Below are 16,685 nucleotides of genomic sequence, written 5' to 3'. Positions count from 1 at the left end.
TGTGAACTTTCAATTTTGCTCCTTTGGGTTGGTGTTGGATTTTTGAGGTGCAATTGAGGAATGAAGGCAGAGTATCCATGACAACTTCATTTATCATCATAAATACCTGAATTTCAGTATAGTACATCAGCTCAGACTACAAAACATTTGCTTATACACAAATAAAATATATATATATTTATATTTATGCATTTTTAGAAATATTGGCTTTCATGTGGCAACACTTCAATCTTTGCAAGAATGTTCAAGAGTTATTTTTAAATTCAGCCATTTCCACAACTATGGAACAAAAAAAAAGTATTGCCATTCCTTTTAATGTCTGATAAGAAACCCCAAACAAAGCAGTTTGGAGAAAGGGATCACATTTTATATATTGCTTCATGGTAGTCAAGCAAACCAGGAGCTTGACAGTAAACTGATATAAAAACATCCTCGTCTTTTTAATAAACCCTCAACTCCTCCATCATTCTCACTAAGAGTGCCACATGACTAGTAAACTCACTTTTGATTATGCTTCTGCCAACTTGAACGTAACAAATTACACTATGTCAGTCCAGGCTAGATGACAAACATGGAAGACAAGAGCTGACCATTAGTGAAAGCGCACATATCTACACTTCAGGATTGTTATCTGCCATGCAAATATACAAGTAGCTGGAGGAATGACACATTTACTGTGATGTGATATTATAAAGAGGCTCTCATGAGCACAGAGTCAGTATTCTAGCCCATATTATTTTTGACTGATAATTTTATACAAATAAAATTTATGTTTTTGGGTGGTTCAGTCAGCGATTTGGTCATTTCATCTTACTGTATTGCCATCTTAAACGTCATATGAAAAAACTTTGTTTTTGTTTCAATAAAAAGTGACGATTTCAACAGAGCAACACTTTGTGAATACAATAGTGATATGTAAAAATTCAGCTCGTATGCGAATGCTTCCATCACTGATTGTTTTCTTCTAAAATCTTCACTTTTCATATTATCTGGCTGCTAAATGCCAGAATGTGATATTGAAATGATCTATTAGTAACATTAGATAGCCATCTTGATCAATTCTTAATTCAGCAGAATCAGAAGATGTGATCGTTTTTGTCAAAAGACGCGTAGTTGTTAGTTTCACACAAATATGACACAGACAATTCAAAGTATTGATACAATAGAAAAAAAAATGGAATAACTTTCTACAGTATGTGATACTATTCAGTAAAAGTTAATTAGTGAAGTGACTCCAGTCAAGTTTCTTCAAACAAACAGATTGTAAAAAGACACTGACATATTCCAGTGTGAAAACCAATCAGTTAAAAAAAAAAAAAAAGGAAACAATACCCACATAAACAAGGCAAACAAGGTCAGCCTCCACCTAACATCTCAATCTATTCAAAACCCAAGGAAGGCTGTGGCAGTGCTCCTTAAATGATTGTTGCATATCTGAAAGTTGAACAATTTTCCTGTTGAGTAAAGTCTTTGAAGGAGAACATGCTAATTTATAGTAATACTCTACAAACATTTTTAAAAGTTGAAGTGATTCTTAATTTTAAATTTACATGGATTTTAAATCTCTAGATATTTGTTAGTAATGTACTAGAAATGGACATGATGTGTATTTATAAACAGTTTTAACTTTTTTCTTGAATATATTTTATTTATCACATAAGTGGTTCATCTCAATAAGCTGGAACATCATTGAAAAGCTATTTTAGCTATTCAATTTAAAGTCAAACATATATTGTAGATTCATAACACAAAATGATATAACTTAGATATGTATTTGATGATTATGCCCTAAACCCACAAAGATATTCCATTAAACTCTTATTATATAAACAAAAATGAAAGCATTTTTCATACGGAAATGTCATCTCCTTCTAGGCTATTCTCCATAGACTCTCTATGGGTTTAAAGTAAGGCCAGTTTGACGGTTAATGAAGCACAGTGTTACCATGGTGATTAAAGCTTTTGGCAGTGTGGGCAAAAGGTTGGCAGGTACCAAGACTTACCGGAAAATAAAATCAGCATCTCTGCTGTTTGCCTCCTGGTAAACAGCTGTTATGACATTAGAGTTGAAATAATAGTGGAAAAATTACAACTATGTCTGCAGTTGCTTGTGCATCTTTTACAATGTCACTTTTTCCTTCCACTCAACTTTCCATCAATGTGTTTTGATACAGCACTCTGACCAACCAGGCTCTTCTGCAATGACCTTTTGTATCTTACCCTCCCTTTGGAGGATGTAACTGTTTACCTGCTGGAAATAATCTTCCCACCAATTGTTTAGGCCATAAAATTCCTGTTAGAAATGATTTTTATTTGTCTTTTATTAGTCTAAACTAAACTGTTCATTAGCTCCAAGAAATAATCATCAAAATAAACTGGTTCTTGAGATATATCACTGTGTGTAATGATTCACTTTCTGAATGAAATTACAGAAATAAATTAACTTTGGACAATATTCCAATTTATGAAGGTTTACCACTTGCTCATAAATAAGGAGGCACAGTCGGGGAGTGATGAGGGTTAAAAGGTTAAAAAGTAGTGTTAAATTACAGTAGTGTTTTAGTACTTTTGCCATTTTCTTCTTTACAAAAGTCTCTGTTACTAAGACTGTGGAGTTTTATGATAAACTCCAAGAATTGGGAGCACTTAGAAGAGTACAATAACGGCCATAAACATGACTAACAAGCACACACCACAAAATAGGTGCAGAGATAAGGAAGATGTTTACATTAAGCAGATAAGGACAGAAAATTTGAAAAGTTTGAAGAAAAAAAAAAAAAAAACAGCTCACAAGGAGAAGCTAAAGTGGATAAAGGAAGTTGGAAAGAGAGGCACAAAAAAAACCCTTTTTTTTTTTAACTGGCCACTTAGTTTTCTGCTGCATTAAGTTCATGAATAAATCATTCATCCATCAAAAAAAATAAAAAAATAAATAAAAAATACGATCTCAGCATCTTCATCCGCCAGTTTATCTCAGTTTGTTTCCTTCTGTAGTGGTCCTCTGCAAGCTGGGTGATTTAAAAGGTAACAGGTGCAGGTGGTTGAGACGAAGGCTGCAAGATTTCCCGCAGGGCCTCTCACTGCTCTTCTAACCAGGAAGGCTGGTCGGCCCCTGGCGGCCTCAACTTTATATTAAACTGCTTCAGCGTTTGCTCCAGCTGCTCCTGATTGCCAGCAAAGTACGCTGAGATGGCATTATGGAAGAGAAGGAGCTGCTTATGCATTACCTTCACCTGATAGAGGGGAAAAGAAACATCATATGCAGTTTTAGGTTTGGTTTGCTCAGATCACAAAAACACAGTGTGCCAACTTTTTAACATTTAGAAAACAACAATGATTAACAACACAGACTAACCTTATTTTCCTCCAGAAATTTGAGCTTAATGATAACATCTGAGCGAAGGCGTTCATACTTTTCCTTATGAACTTGGTACTGCTCTTGTGCAGCCTCTGTACGGGCCATGGTCACTGCATCTCTGGGACCCAAACTTAGCTCCTCAAGGTCTGACCGGTAGGCATCAAACTCCAGTCTGAACACAAACAAAATGAAACAAGGAAAAAACAGATATTTAGATTCAGAAAAGGATATTCAAATATTCAGAAAAAAGCTAAACATCCTTGTACATCAAACATTTACATCCAGTACAACAATACTTAATATGTAAACTGTTTTATTACTCTCCTCCCACTGGGTGGCAGCAACTGCATGTTATTCAGTGCATCACTGACAGCCTTTCTTAATACTGTAAGCTGGCGAGCAAATTCATAAATCATGTATATATACACTGAAAAATATTAACAATATGTACATAATGAAAACCATATTTGTGATAAAATGTTAATTTTTAGTAATTGTGAGTGCCATTTTAATGAGAAAAAGGGGGGAAAAAGTATAACGTTTTAAAAGTTTGTCAGAAGCAGCACATTTATTTGCAACTGACTCAAACTAGCGTTTATTTTGGTTTTTCAACCAAGATCTGTAAAAAATTGTTGTTCAAGTTTATCAAATTGATAGAAGCATATTTCTACAGATCTATTAACTGAAAAAACATTTTAAAAATACATCTTCATTATCTATCTCCATTTACACAATGAATTCTGTTTTGAATGTGCCTTTTTAAATCTGCTTACCTCGCATTTTCATACATTCTGATTGTCATCAGAGTGTCCTCCATTGTCTTATTGACTAACGTGTTAATGCTGGACACAAAAAAGTTAATGGCACCAAGTAAAGTCTCCCCATTCTTACACAGTAGTTTCTGGGTCTCTGCATTGTAGCCAAACTCATCCTGTAAAGAAAGGAGAGAGTTCCTCATTGTTTTCTAAATGAATCCAATTTTATATTAAAACATTAAAGAACAGTTCAACATGTAGAATGTTCATTTCTGAGGACTCACTCGTAGCTCTGGAGATTTCTGACTGAGATCAGCAAACGTGTCACCCAACGCGTGCTGTGTCTGCACCATGTTGTAAAAATGATTGGTCAGCGCTTTGGCCAACCGCAGCACATTTTCATATTTCCTTTTGGTGTCCCTCAGAACCTCTATCTGAGCCTCCAGCTCCAGGTCCACAGTCCGAGAGCCGCGACCAAAACGCTCTGAGATCATTTGCTTTGTACACTGAAACGAAAGAAACCACAAAAAGACATGAACATAATTGAGTTCATTCAGTGACTGTTTGTAAAGACAAATGAGGCAGTCTAGGTTTGAAAAACCTGATATTTTGTCATTAGCACAACATTGCCGTGCCTCCCCTTTTTTGAAAACAGCCTTGCAGATACCTTATAGGTGTTTAAACCCCATTTTTTCACTGCTTCATATTTTTCCACAGCCACACCACGCGTTGCCTCTTCTGCTGTCATCGAGCTGCTGCTGGTGCTGTGTTGCATGTTGGGACCTGAAACATACAAGTAGACATGGATAGTAAACAACAAACATAAGCTAAACTTTCAAGAAGATGAGATTGATCTCAGGTAAGATATGCCCAAGCAGACATCTCTGACTCCTCAATGCAAGCAGCATTTGAAAACGATTAAAGATACCCACAACCAGCCCCTAAATGATCTTTAAGCAGATGAAAAGATAAATTCCACAAGACCTTTATAGTTGCAACTATCTAAATAATCACATCTGTGATTCAGCATACATATTGGTCACATGTATGTGACCAATATGTTTCATATGTGACCAATATTTCAAAATGCCATTTGTGGCTACAATTAAAACTGCACATCTAACTGTACACACAATCCCCATGGCGATGCACGGTGGTGGCAGGATTATGCTGTGTGGCTTTTCTCCAAGGAGATTAAAGCTACCAAAAAGGGCATTGAACTCAGTCTCTAACTAAGTAAAGCTGATAGAGAGACTTCACCAAAGTGGTACTAAAAAAATAAGAACTTGGTGGTGAGGTAGACAGGTGGTCGTTGGTAGCTGCTAAATAAAAATGCAAGCCACAGACTTTATTTACGGAAAAGTTTGAAACAAAAACATCAAACTCCCTTATAAAATGTTTCTAAAATCTGATAAAATACACTTATGTTTGTGGTCATTATGTGACAAAATGTTAAAAACGTCTGGAGGTATGAACACTGCCAGGCAAAAAGAAGGCAACATAAAATAAAATCCAGAAAGGAGAAAAAAATTATGGCACTACATGTAGAAGACAGCAAATGTACGTGTAGGAGGCAAATTTGAAAAGAAAGTGAAGGACAAGCAAAAGCCAGAAGAACAAAGATAAAAAGACAACATCTATTGCATAACAGTCGGTGAACAATGCAGACATGAGCAAATATATGGAAGACTGGGTTACGGCTATACAAAACAGGATGAAGACTTGGATAATTAACAATAACTGAATACGACTCAAAAATAAATAGAATATTACTTTTGTCAATGTTTTTACATTTTATATGATAGCGTAGGTTGCGTTGTGAACAAGTCATATCTGAATAAAGTTTTGATGAGCAGACAAAAAGCCATGACGGTCACCTAACGGAAACACTACAGTTTCATTTCATAGCCTTAATTCGAAGGAAGTGGCAAGTCGTGAAACACAGATTAAGAACAAACAGTAGGTTAAATGATCTACTATTATCTATTGACATGGTTGTTTGCATCTCTCCTCATACGTCCTGTTTTCTTTGAAATGGACAAAAGCCAAGTCATGTTAAAATCCGAACTTGTGTATTAATTGTTTCATTTTTCTGCTAAAGTATCCTGTACCATTCACCTTTAGATACTCAGCATGCAAGGCAGAAAATGTTAATGACAGAAAAAAAGCAGGTAAGAATGCCATTATTAACCACTTTCTCCAGTAAGACAGTAGTGCTGAACAGTCCATCCCCCAACAGTTTAAAACAGATCACCCACACCGTAAGGAGAGCATATTTCCAAAATGAGTAATTTTTCATGAGAGAAAGATTGGAAATATATACAGAAATAAAATTTAATTAAATACACCTTAAATTTGATCCATTTCAAAGAAAGCATTGGAAATTTGTTCATAACCACTACAAACTCCTAAATGTCATATTTTTTAGTTTACATTTTGGAAAGAAGCTCTTGATTATTAGTAATAATTAAGTCTAGGCCACCAAATCCTGTAACAGGGATCCTTTTGTTAAACTCAGGATTGTAGCACACAGCAGGGCCTGAGAAAAAGAAATAAGCAACAATAAATGATATCACACCAAAATAAAAAAATAGTGGCATCTCTGTAAAAAGCACTTGTAGTCAAATAGCAATTGCCTCATTGGTGAACGCCAGGAGTCAAGTGGTGATCGTGATAAACAATATTTTTAACAATGAGCTTAAGGATAACGTTCTTAAAACTAAGCCTATTAGTTAGTTTTTAATTTTGCTAATTTCTTACTATTGTGATTTAATCTCCTATCTCAATTTTAAACATAAACTATTGGAAAATACAGAAATAGAATTCACAGGGAATACTGACTCAGACAGATAAGGAAGCCCAACTCAGGAAGGACTGAAGCAGTACCTTTAATTGAGCCGGTGGGAATGATTCCCTCAGCTGTTCCTCCATAGCCTCCAGAAACAATGCTTGTCTCGTTGAGATTGGGACCTGATACCATCACCTGCTGTAGATCCTGCATAGGTGATAACCACAATAGGAATAGAATAAAAAACAAACATATAGACATTATAACTTCAGTGTTAATATTAGATTGCTGGACATACAAATTAAAAGTTTATTCTTGACTGGGACAAATAATACTAAGGTAAGAAGCCAAAAGGTAAAATTAAAGCAAAAAAAAGGTCTTAAAACACAATAGGGCTGGTCAAAAATGTGTTCATTTTAACACATTTCACTTTGCCAGTTGGTATTATGTGTTTGGCCCTCAAGTCTGATCTAACCAGTGACTTCAGTAATCTGTGCAGAAGTAAACATACAAATATGTTTTTATTTTCCTAAAAGAGTCCTCATTAAAGCTTTGAATCCCAAACAGAACTCTCTTATGAACTATGGGATCCCTCTTGTTTGGTTTGATAAATTTAACTCGTTAGTTTTTTCTGTTTGCTTTATTTCTCAAGAGGTAGATAGAAAAAAAGCAAAGAAAGAAAAAGTACAAGGTGAAAGAAACATTTGTTATGATTCAGATTCACTTTCGTGCAAAACACCAGATTGATCTGAATTTATTCAAATAAATCCTCTTATTTTACTTCAACACAATAATAACTACAACTATAAATCTTTCAGTAAATGTGGATTACAACAACCTTAAAATTATTTTATTTTAAGACCGACACTGTTTCTGAAAAGCAACAAGCTGATTTACTAATTTGCTAATATAGCTAAATGTGATGATAGATTTTTTTACAATGTATATCAGTATTTTTCAACACTTGTGCACAAGGCGCACCACCTTGAATGTTTTAGAAGTCTCAGTGCTTCAGCACACCTCTTGTGATGGCTGATTAACAGGCTTTTGCTGAACTGATATCATCTGCATCAGGTGTGTTAAACAAGGTAAACATCTAAAACATGCAGGGCAGAATGTTGTGTTCAGTACCACAGTGGGGAGACGCTGAAGAAACATTGCAAGACTCCGATAAAACAAATGAAAGCCTTTTCCTACAGTTTGTTTTTTATAAGGAAAATACACAAAATAGCTCTGGGCTATGGTAGCCATTTCCTTTTAGTAGACAAATATATAAAGTATGATTAAGAGTAATGACAGGAAGTGAAAATAAAAGAGGGCGTGTGGCATTTTACCCTATTTGAAGTGAAACATACCAAGTATATTTAACATTTTTAATTTGTGAGGAAAGAGCTCTAGGCCTATAAAGTTCCTCCTTACCTTAAAAACACATTTCAAACAATAAAAGGAATGACATCAGAACGGAAGTGAAGTGAAACAAACATAAAAACACAGGTTTAGTAGAACACAATATTTAGAAGAATAATACTATATTCTGATTGTCAAAGCTAACCTGCAAGAGATTAAAAAAATAAAAAATATCGCCCACAGGCATCACCAAAGAGCACACACAGAATGTAGGCCAAATGAGCCCATTCTAAACAATCCAGATTAAATAACTTTGAGTTAACTAGAAGCTGTTCGTTAATACAAGTCAGTTGGACGGACACCCCAAAACATTTAACAGACTCCTAGCAACTGTTAGTATGAAACACAGCCCAAAAGTTTCCCATTAAAGCCTGATATGACAGGGAGAGAGAAAACAACCCATTGAAACCACTGAACAGAACAACACCGACACCACAAACGCAAATGCACAAATGGCCTGCTCACCCTGGTGCCTCTGGAGCTCCCTACCTTCTCATCTAAGCTCCACTGCAGCTTTGCAGCCTGCACAGAGATGGAAGGGTGGGGGGTGGGGTCGACAAACACAACAACAATTTTAAAAAATAACAGAAGGAGAGACAAAATTAAAAACTCATAATTCAAATGATGAAACAACATGTACAACAGAGGTTACTGTAACGTTCACAGACAGGAGTGATGAGGCAAGATGCACACTAGTGAGGAAGGATATCATCACTCACTCATTGTTTGGCTCGCTGATTTTAAAGCATGAGTTGATTTGCAATCAGATTAATTTCACAATTATTTCATCACAGCAAATTAAATGAAAACAAACACAAATGTGGGAATAAAACTTATAGATACACAACAAATGACAAACATAAAAATAAAAACATTTAGAGTGATTAACATAGGTCCACAATTGTGGACGGTAACTGATTTTCTCCTCACATCCTCCCAAGACACGGGCTTCATCCACAGCACCGCAGCATTGTGTGAGAATACATAGTTCGTAATAACTAGGGATGCACAATAATATGAAAATATACAGCTGCACATGATGATGTCAGTCAAGTTGAATTTACATCAACCTTATGCCTCTCTGTCTGTCATAATGTCTCCAGTACTCTTTGTGATTAGGAACCATTATCTATCACAGGTGTGGAATAAGTGAGTCTTTATCCAATATACTATATTATTTATGAATACATTTGACACTTGAGATAAAACGATCAACTGCATAAATTTCTTTGCTATATTAATCTTGCACACACTGGTAATGCAATAACAATACATTTTGAAGTCCTAGTTCTAACCACACTAATGTTGATGGCTATGACCTCTGTCATAAAAATGTCTGTTTTAAAATGTTAGGGAAATCCTATGAACCAGGTTTTCTATTAAACAACAGCTTTTTTTATCCAGAGACTCTACCCTAATAAGGAATAATATTTCTTTAGTGACAGAAACCTTCAATTAACCTTCAACGGGTGAACTATGCCATAAAAAGATTAACAGTCCCCTTCAAATGTGATTATTTTTGAAATAATCTTTTTGAAAAATATCTCAGGATATGGTGCACTTCAAAACAAAAAAAGAACAAGATAGTGAGCTACTATCTGTCTTGTAAAGGAGTAAATGATGAGTGTCATTATTTTCAGTTGGGTTTTATTTAGAGTTTTTCAGTTTTTTCAGTGCAACAGAGAGATAGAGTCAATCCTATAATTCCAGAAAGTTTTGAAGTATAGATGAGAAATCATTCTTCTATACTAATGTATGTTTTATCAAGTCATGTTTTCCATTTCTCCAAAAAATATTTATTTTACCATTAGTAACCATTATAGGCTAAAATCTATTTCTGCAGGTCGGTGCTTTATAAAATCAGTAATCAAAAATCTGCTGTTATTTGAACAGATAACAGAAATAACACAGCTGCAGTACCTGACAAAAACTTTTGAAAACATTTGATTTCTCTAAAGAAAAATGCAACTATTTTAAGAAGCAAAACAAGAACTTTGTATTTTATTTTACAGCACTACCCAATGTTGTGGCATCTGCTCAACGTGGGTGAAAACTGACAGGCATGCCTTTCTCACTGCACATTTGCAGTGCAGTCTTTGCTTGAAATAAATAAAAATGACAGAGCATAAAGCCGAGAAATTCTTCAGTGACTCATCTATTAGCTAACATATTGTTCATCACTGTCCAAGCAACAGAACTGACCAATAAAAGGATGCTTTCCATGTAGACCCCCAGCCCTCCATTTGTTGCCTCAGTGCTTGGCCAGGGAGCTCCTTGGCAGTCAGCCCCTTCTCCATCAAGCTCACAGTCACCACCCCTGTTCTGACACATGCACCATCTGAACCCAATAGCTCCTCCCTATTCTGCCAATCTTAATGTTTCTGTGCACGACTGACACAGGCTGCTTCAGCTTCACACTAAGTGCTGCATGACAGTTACCAATCTGATTCTAGAGAGCTGTCACCCAACGACAAAGCCCTGCTAGTTTCAAATTGCATGGTTGCTAGGACAGCTGCTCAACAGACAGAACAGTTGAACACGTCTCTTAAACAAACAATGAATGAGCTGGCAACCCAAACCTGTTGAATATTTGACTTACTACTGGACAATGCCAAGAAGCAGGAAGCCTTTTACGACTTTAGCGCAGGCATACAATTTGGTGAGCAAATAATAACTAACTGTAAAAGCTTCCTCCAGGATCTTTGTTCTGTTTGCCCAACAAGGTGTTCCTAGGGATGTCGGAATATCAACAACCCTTTTCCAGCCTAAGATGAGACATCAAAAGTGACATCTTTCCCTACGAAGGTTTTTGTTCCAACTGTATTAATGTGGTAAGCTGTGCAGTGGGTAAAAATATCAGAATGTAAGAAAATCATTCAACAGCAAAAGTAAAAGAAGTGCGGGGTGTTTTGTGCCACTTAAAGAGAAGCATACAGTGTACATCTTTAAAGAAAGATGTCAAAATAAATGAAGCCCCTTCTGATCTTTTCTTTTGAAAACATATTCAAAAATAAGATAAAGGTTTGATATCAGAATAGAAGAGAAGCTTTCTGTAACAGAATTGGCTCCTTAAACACACCAGAGACGAAAGTGTAATCCTATACACAAGCTTACAAGAGTTGTTTGAAAAAGCAAGGGGTTTCCAAGGAGACAGCTGGACTATAGCGCCTGATTTCCAATACCTGATCTCCCTCTCCTGTGGACAAGCTAACTATCCAGTACAACACAATGCTATGTGGACAGAAAAATAAGTTAGAAATACAAGTCAACAATATATGTCCAGGATCTAAAACGATAATAGATCTGAAAAGAGTAAACAAATAAAAAAGTGGGGAAAAAAAATATAATTAGATGACTGCAAAGTAACTTGCAGCTTCTAAGAGGGGACATTTTGGTACATATTTTAACAGAGAAGTTTATTGTGGGGTGGATGGCATGAACAGAATAATCCCACTCAGCTAATCATGTGACAGCTGGGAACACAACCCAAATCTATAATCCTGAACCACTGACAGAAAAAAAATCCTTAAAACTACAACTAATGAAAAAAATAAGTTCAATAAACAATGATAGCATGTAATAAGAGTTAAACTTAAATTAAAATAAGTTAAAGTGACTTTTCAAATGTTGACAGAATGCTTAGAACGATAACTGAAGTTGTGTTTTTGTGTGCTCAGTGTTTGTTGACTTCCTCAGCTGAATATTGAATGCGTTTTAATTGCTCTACACATGAGCTTTACGCAAGAACCACAGCAACGAAATCTTCACATCTGGAAATGTCACAATCTATACCACTCCCCTTTATAACTCATGTTGAAAAACTAAAGACAACCTTCCGTGATATTGAATCAGGATATTCCATGAGAGCAATTAATTTATACCATATAAAACAACATTCAAAAAATAACCAGGTAGTACATAATATATTAAGCAAGTCCTGCACATACAAACTGTGTTGTGTTTGGTGTATTTTGAGTAAGAGGTTATAAACTGTGTTTTGTTGGCTGTGCAGTGCCATTTCAAAATGTCACATGAACATTGTCAGCCAAGTGTCACCCACCTGTTCAAGGCTGTCGTCTTCTGCTAATGCCCCCGTGTCTCCATTACTGTTAATAGGAATCTCCATTGTGGCTGCTTTACTCATAACACTGTCCGTCATAATGCACTCTGTCTGCAAGATAAAAAGACAGTCTTTCAATTGACTGTTATCAATTGAAAGGCCTAACCGCAGCCTGGAAGAGGATAGACCGCAGAACTTAGTTAAAACAGCCAAATCAATGAAGCAGATGGGAATATAATTACCACTAACAGCAGAGTGGATTTCAAAGAGCAAGGCTGCTGCTCAGAATAAAAACAACACACCTATTAAAGCCCCCCATCTCCTCTATCTGCACACAGACAAAGAGGCAATGAGCTGCTGAAGTGAAGTGGCCACACTTACTCTAACATCCCATCATGCTCGGGTTACCAGCACTTACACCCCCCAGAAAAACAGCCTTGACAAAAAAGGGAAATGTTTATGTCAACATTCTCAAGTTATCTTAAGAAATCAAACTCATTTGGATTTATGTATTACACATGAAAGCATGACCAAATACTCAGCAAAAAACACTGTTGGACACCCAGTAACAGTGTATCTATTTTTAGTTTTTTTTTTTTAGTTGATCTGGAAAACATCAAGACTGAAGAGAAGCCATATGAGAAATCCAAGCAAATGCCAATATAAACTGTTACAGGATATTTCTAAATAACTTGTGTGCTACTACTAAGAAAATTCACTACAGCTTAATGTGCTGCACATTTTTCAATACAATGATTTGCAAAACCCAGAATTTTGGAAATCTTCTGCTTTATCAGTGCTGACTGGTTACGTGTCGGTCTGCTATTTTATCGATGAAAGAATGACACTATTTTCATGTCATAAAGACAACAACACACATCAATGTGGAAGCTTTTGCTGAGGGAAGAAGAATCAACTGTTAAAGGAAACTATTTTTCTGTACCTCCGTTTTTCATGCTTTACTTTTCTGTATCATTCCATTGCATCACATGTTATATATTAACATATGGCTTAATTTCTTTGCATGCATGTACTGGGTGAATTATTAAGAAAATCTGGTGACAATTTCATGCCAAGTGCACCTTCAGAAATATAAATTAATTCTTAATTTTTCAAGTAGTTCTTTTAACTTTAAGTTTTAAAATAAAACTTAGATGGTTTGAAATAGACTATTAGATTACAACACTTACAATCAGTAGTGCATCTGTACAGTTTAGTACACATTAATTGCTTCCATTGTATTTTGGCAAAGCATTTAAGAAGACTGAGTCATCAAAGGAGAAGTGGAAAACTAGTTCATAATGCAAAGATGACAGTCCGAACCACACTAACAGTGTGTGGGGTTTTCAAACATCAGGATGCCAGATTATTTTCATGTTTGTCATCAAATATCAGAAAAATAATTATTTGTGTGTGTTGTGCATTTAATTTCCAATAAACTGCCGCGTGTTTAACAGATTTCTACAAGTTTGACCACTCACTAAAAACGGCTTTACAGGAGCAGCCTGGAAGTATAGATAAAACACTACTGAAGCAATGCAACCTGCTTGTTTATACTGCCTCTGACTTCACTTAGCAGGCTTTTCCACGGCAAGGACTCACTTAGATATGCACAAGGTCTGTTGACTTTACATATCAGCTACAGAACAGTATCTATTAAAACAATACGCACACTCGGGACTTTGAGAGATGACTGCCGATTTGAACCTATGGTCTATTAGTTTGCTTACATGCATAAATGAGTTAAACGAATGCCTGGATGAATACGTGAATTAGAAAAGCTGAGACTCAAGATAATTAGATATTAGGAGAGAGTAAACGTGGGTTAAAACCAGATCTACAACTCTTTACATTGTTTAAAAAATACATTTACATGTGAGCTGAACTGTTGCACTCAAAATCCCTTAAAACATAAGTCAGGCAGAGAGTGGGAACTAGGATGGGAACTGAAGCATGTGGAGAATTACTGAGACCTGGCAGGTGCAGCAGAACAGGTGCAAGGTTTCACCCTCATTTGCATAGAAGAGTATAAATCCTATCTCAGTATGCGCATAACAACAAGAACAACAACGACCGATTGATAGGAATCTCGTTCAAGTGTGTGAGTGACATTAAAGTCTTTTCTTTAAAAGCCTCGTTTTCAGTTGAACATCACGTATGCAGCTGTTACTGAGAAGCTGGCTAAAGTGGTTAGAGAAAACAATCTAAGAAACATCTGATCAACATGTGAGTTTGTGTGCATAAGACTTACAAAGCTGTATATATTAAAAACGGCTGAAATACTGGCATGTCATTTTCAGACAGTTTGACTTACGATGGTGTGCCTGGTCCCTTCGTTGATACAGCGGTCTTCGCAAAGCTAGCGCGAAAGCTAACAGCAAGCTAGCTGCAATGCATCCCGTTTCCTGCGAGATTCAGAGCTGAATGTCGTGCTCACTGTCTCTTCCTTATGGGGAAAGACAGAGAAAAACTCCTGCTTAAGAATACCGGAAAAACATTTCAAGGTAATGGTTAACTCTACGATCCGTGTACAGCAGGACTGCGTAAATAACCCTGCCGTGTGAAGCCAAGGGAAACGCTTTACGGAACTGACGACGTGTTTCAAAACAAAGAATGTCTATTTACGACAGGATGAAGTACAATGTCCCAAAATTAAACATAAACCGTCGTTTTCACAAATAATTGATAGATAAAAAGTAATGAATGTCACGAATAAAAAACTTTTTTTTCTTAAATACTATCAACTTCAGAGATTATGAGAGTGCCTTTAGTTGTTTAAAAGGTTTAATCAAACAAAAAGTCATTAGACCTTTTTGTTTGAAACACAACACTTACTCTGAACTCTGTCTCGTCAGCACTTCCTCTTAGAGGACAGAATTCCAAGCGAATTCTAGCCATTAAAGAAATGTGTGAAATTTTAAACAGTGTGAGAGGTTTCTGTTTATGGTCCAACCTATCTTTGGCATGTGATTTTCTCTAATATGACACAAGCCGTGGCATCTGTCACCAGATCAATGGCGGATGGATCTATGTATATGTGTATGTAACTTATTTGTTTGACATAAAATTATTCATATTCATATTGTACCCTGAATATGACACAGAAGTCTGTCACTAAGAAGTGGCAAAACCATAGCATGTGTCACCATGGTTTTGATTTGATTGTTGCAACGACATTTTTACTGGATTACAAAAAAATCATAATACACCTTCACTTTCTCCGGATTGCCACTGTGAGTCTTTATAATAAAAAAGAAATCAGCATATCAGTACAGTTCTGAGATCCTTGCATGACTTCCTGTTGCTTAGAGAATATAATTGAAAATTTCATTAATGGTTTATAAAGAACTTACTAATAAAAGCCCAGACTACATTTCTGATCTTCAATCCTATATACCACTGAGACCTTTAAAATCATCTGAATCAAACCCATTCGTTGTTCCAAGAGTGAGAACCAAACATGCTGGAAACTAAGCTGTTTCAGCATGTTTTTTTTGCTGGAATAAGCTTCTTGTTTACTGCAAGACTGCCCACACTCTCGGTTTATTTAAAACAAGATTATAAACCTTTTTATTTGCTGTTACCTAGTCTTTATTTACTTATTATTATTTTTAAGCCTGTTCAAATTTAGTCTGTCTAATTTTAATTTGTTTGATGTGTCTTTCTTGAATATTGTTTTTAACTTCTTTGTACAAGCACTTTGAATTGTCTCTGAGTGAAAGGTGCTATATAAATACAATTGCCTTGCCTTGTCTTACCGAATCAGTGGCAGCTACAGTATATATCTGTATGAATTCTGTGATAAATATAGACAAGCCATGGCATTTGTTGCCAAATTTGTGGCTGCTGTATTTGTGTAGATAGATGCATTCTGGGGTTTTTTTGTTGTTGTTTTTCTTATTTATGTGCATATTATATACACACAATTATATTATATACACACTGATTCAGTGTCAGTTACCAGGTCTTTTGTGACATATACACCAAGACATTGATGACATGTCACATCTTTTGTGACATATGCAACGGCTTTTATGGCATGTGCCACATCTTTTTTGATGCATGACATGGCTTTTATGCCATATCACACAACATTTGTGACACATGGCACATCTTTTGTGACACATGCCATGACTTTTGTGACACGTAACACATTTTTTTGTGACACGTCATGGCTTTTGTGACATGTAACTTGTTGCATGCCACATCTTTAGTGAGTTACGCCACTGCATTTGTGACTTATGGCACATCTTTTGTGACACACTATGGCTTTTGTGACATGTGCCATGGTTTATGTGTCATTTTGAATATGTATAT

General features: G+C 35.9%; 1 protein-coding gene across 5 annotated transcripts; it reads right to left on the bottom strand.

Annotated features, from left to right (window-relative positions):
• Nucleotides 1-21: 21 nt before the first annotated feature.
• LOC102229168 (arfaptin-2-like) lies at nucleotides 22-14,956 on the bottom strand. 5 transcript variants are annotated; one of them, XM_023342381.1, is made up of 9 exons: nucleotides 14,683-14,956; nucleotides 12,369-12,479; nucleotides 8,774-8,830; nucleotides 7,000-7,108; nucleotides 4,781-4,896; nucleotides 4,398-4,619; nucleotides 4,132-4,289; nucleotides 3,356-3,530; nucleotides 22-3,233 (listed from the first exon to the last, which is right to left on the bottom strand). In XM_023342381.1, the coding sequence occupies exons 2-9, from the start codon at nucleotides 12,465-12,467 to the stop codon at nucleotides 3,078-3,080; spliced, it is 1,092 nt and encodes a 363-aa protein (XP_023198149.1). In that variant the 5' UTR covers nucleotides 12,468-12,479; nucleotides 14,683-14,956; the 3' UTR covers nucleotides 22-3,077. The 5 variants fall into 5 exon arrangements, with proteins under 5 accessions (XP_023198149.1, XP_023198150.1, XP_023198153.1 ...); XM_023342382.1 differs by having other exon boundaries at nucleotides 8,798-8,830; XM_023342385.1 differs by lacking the exon at nucleotides 14,683-14,956 and adding an exon at nucleotides 6,596-6,652 and having other exon boundaries at nucleotides 8,798-8,830; nucleotides 12,369-12,476.
• Between the last annotated feature and the right edge of the window lie 1,729 nt (nucleotides 14,957-16,685).

The sequence above is a fragment of the Xiphophorus maculatus genome, chromosome 11 (genome assembly GCF_002775205.1).
Source record: "Xiphophorus maculatus strain JP 163 A chromosome 11, X_maculatus-5.0-male, whole genome shotgun sequence".
Lineage (NCBI taxonomy): Eukaryota > Metazoa > Chordata > Actinopteri > Cyprinodontiformes > Poeciliidae > Xiphophorus > Xiphophorus maculatus.
The sequence above is the reverse complement of the archived record's forward strand: the minus strand, read 5'-3'. Positions and strand labels throughout refer to the sequence as shown.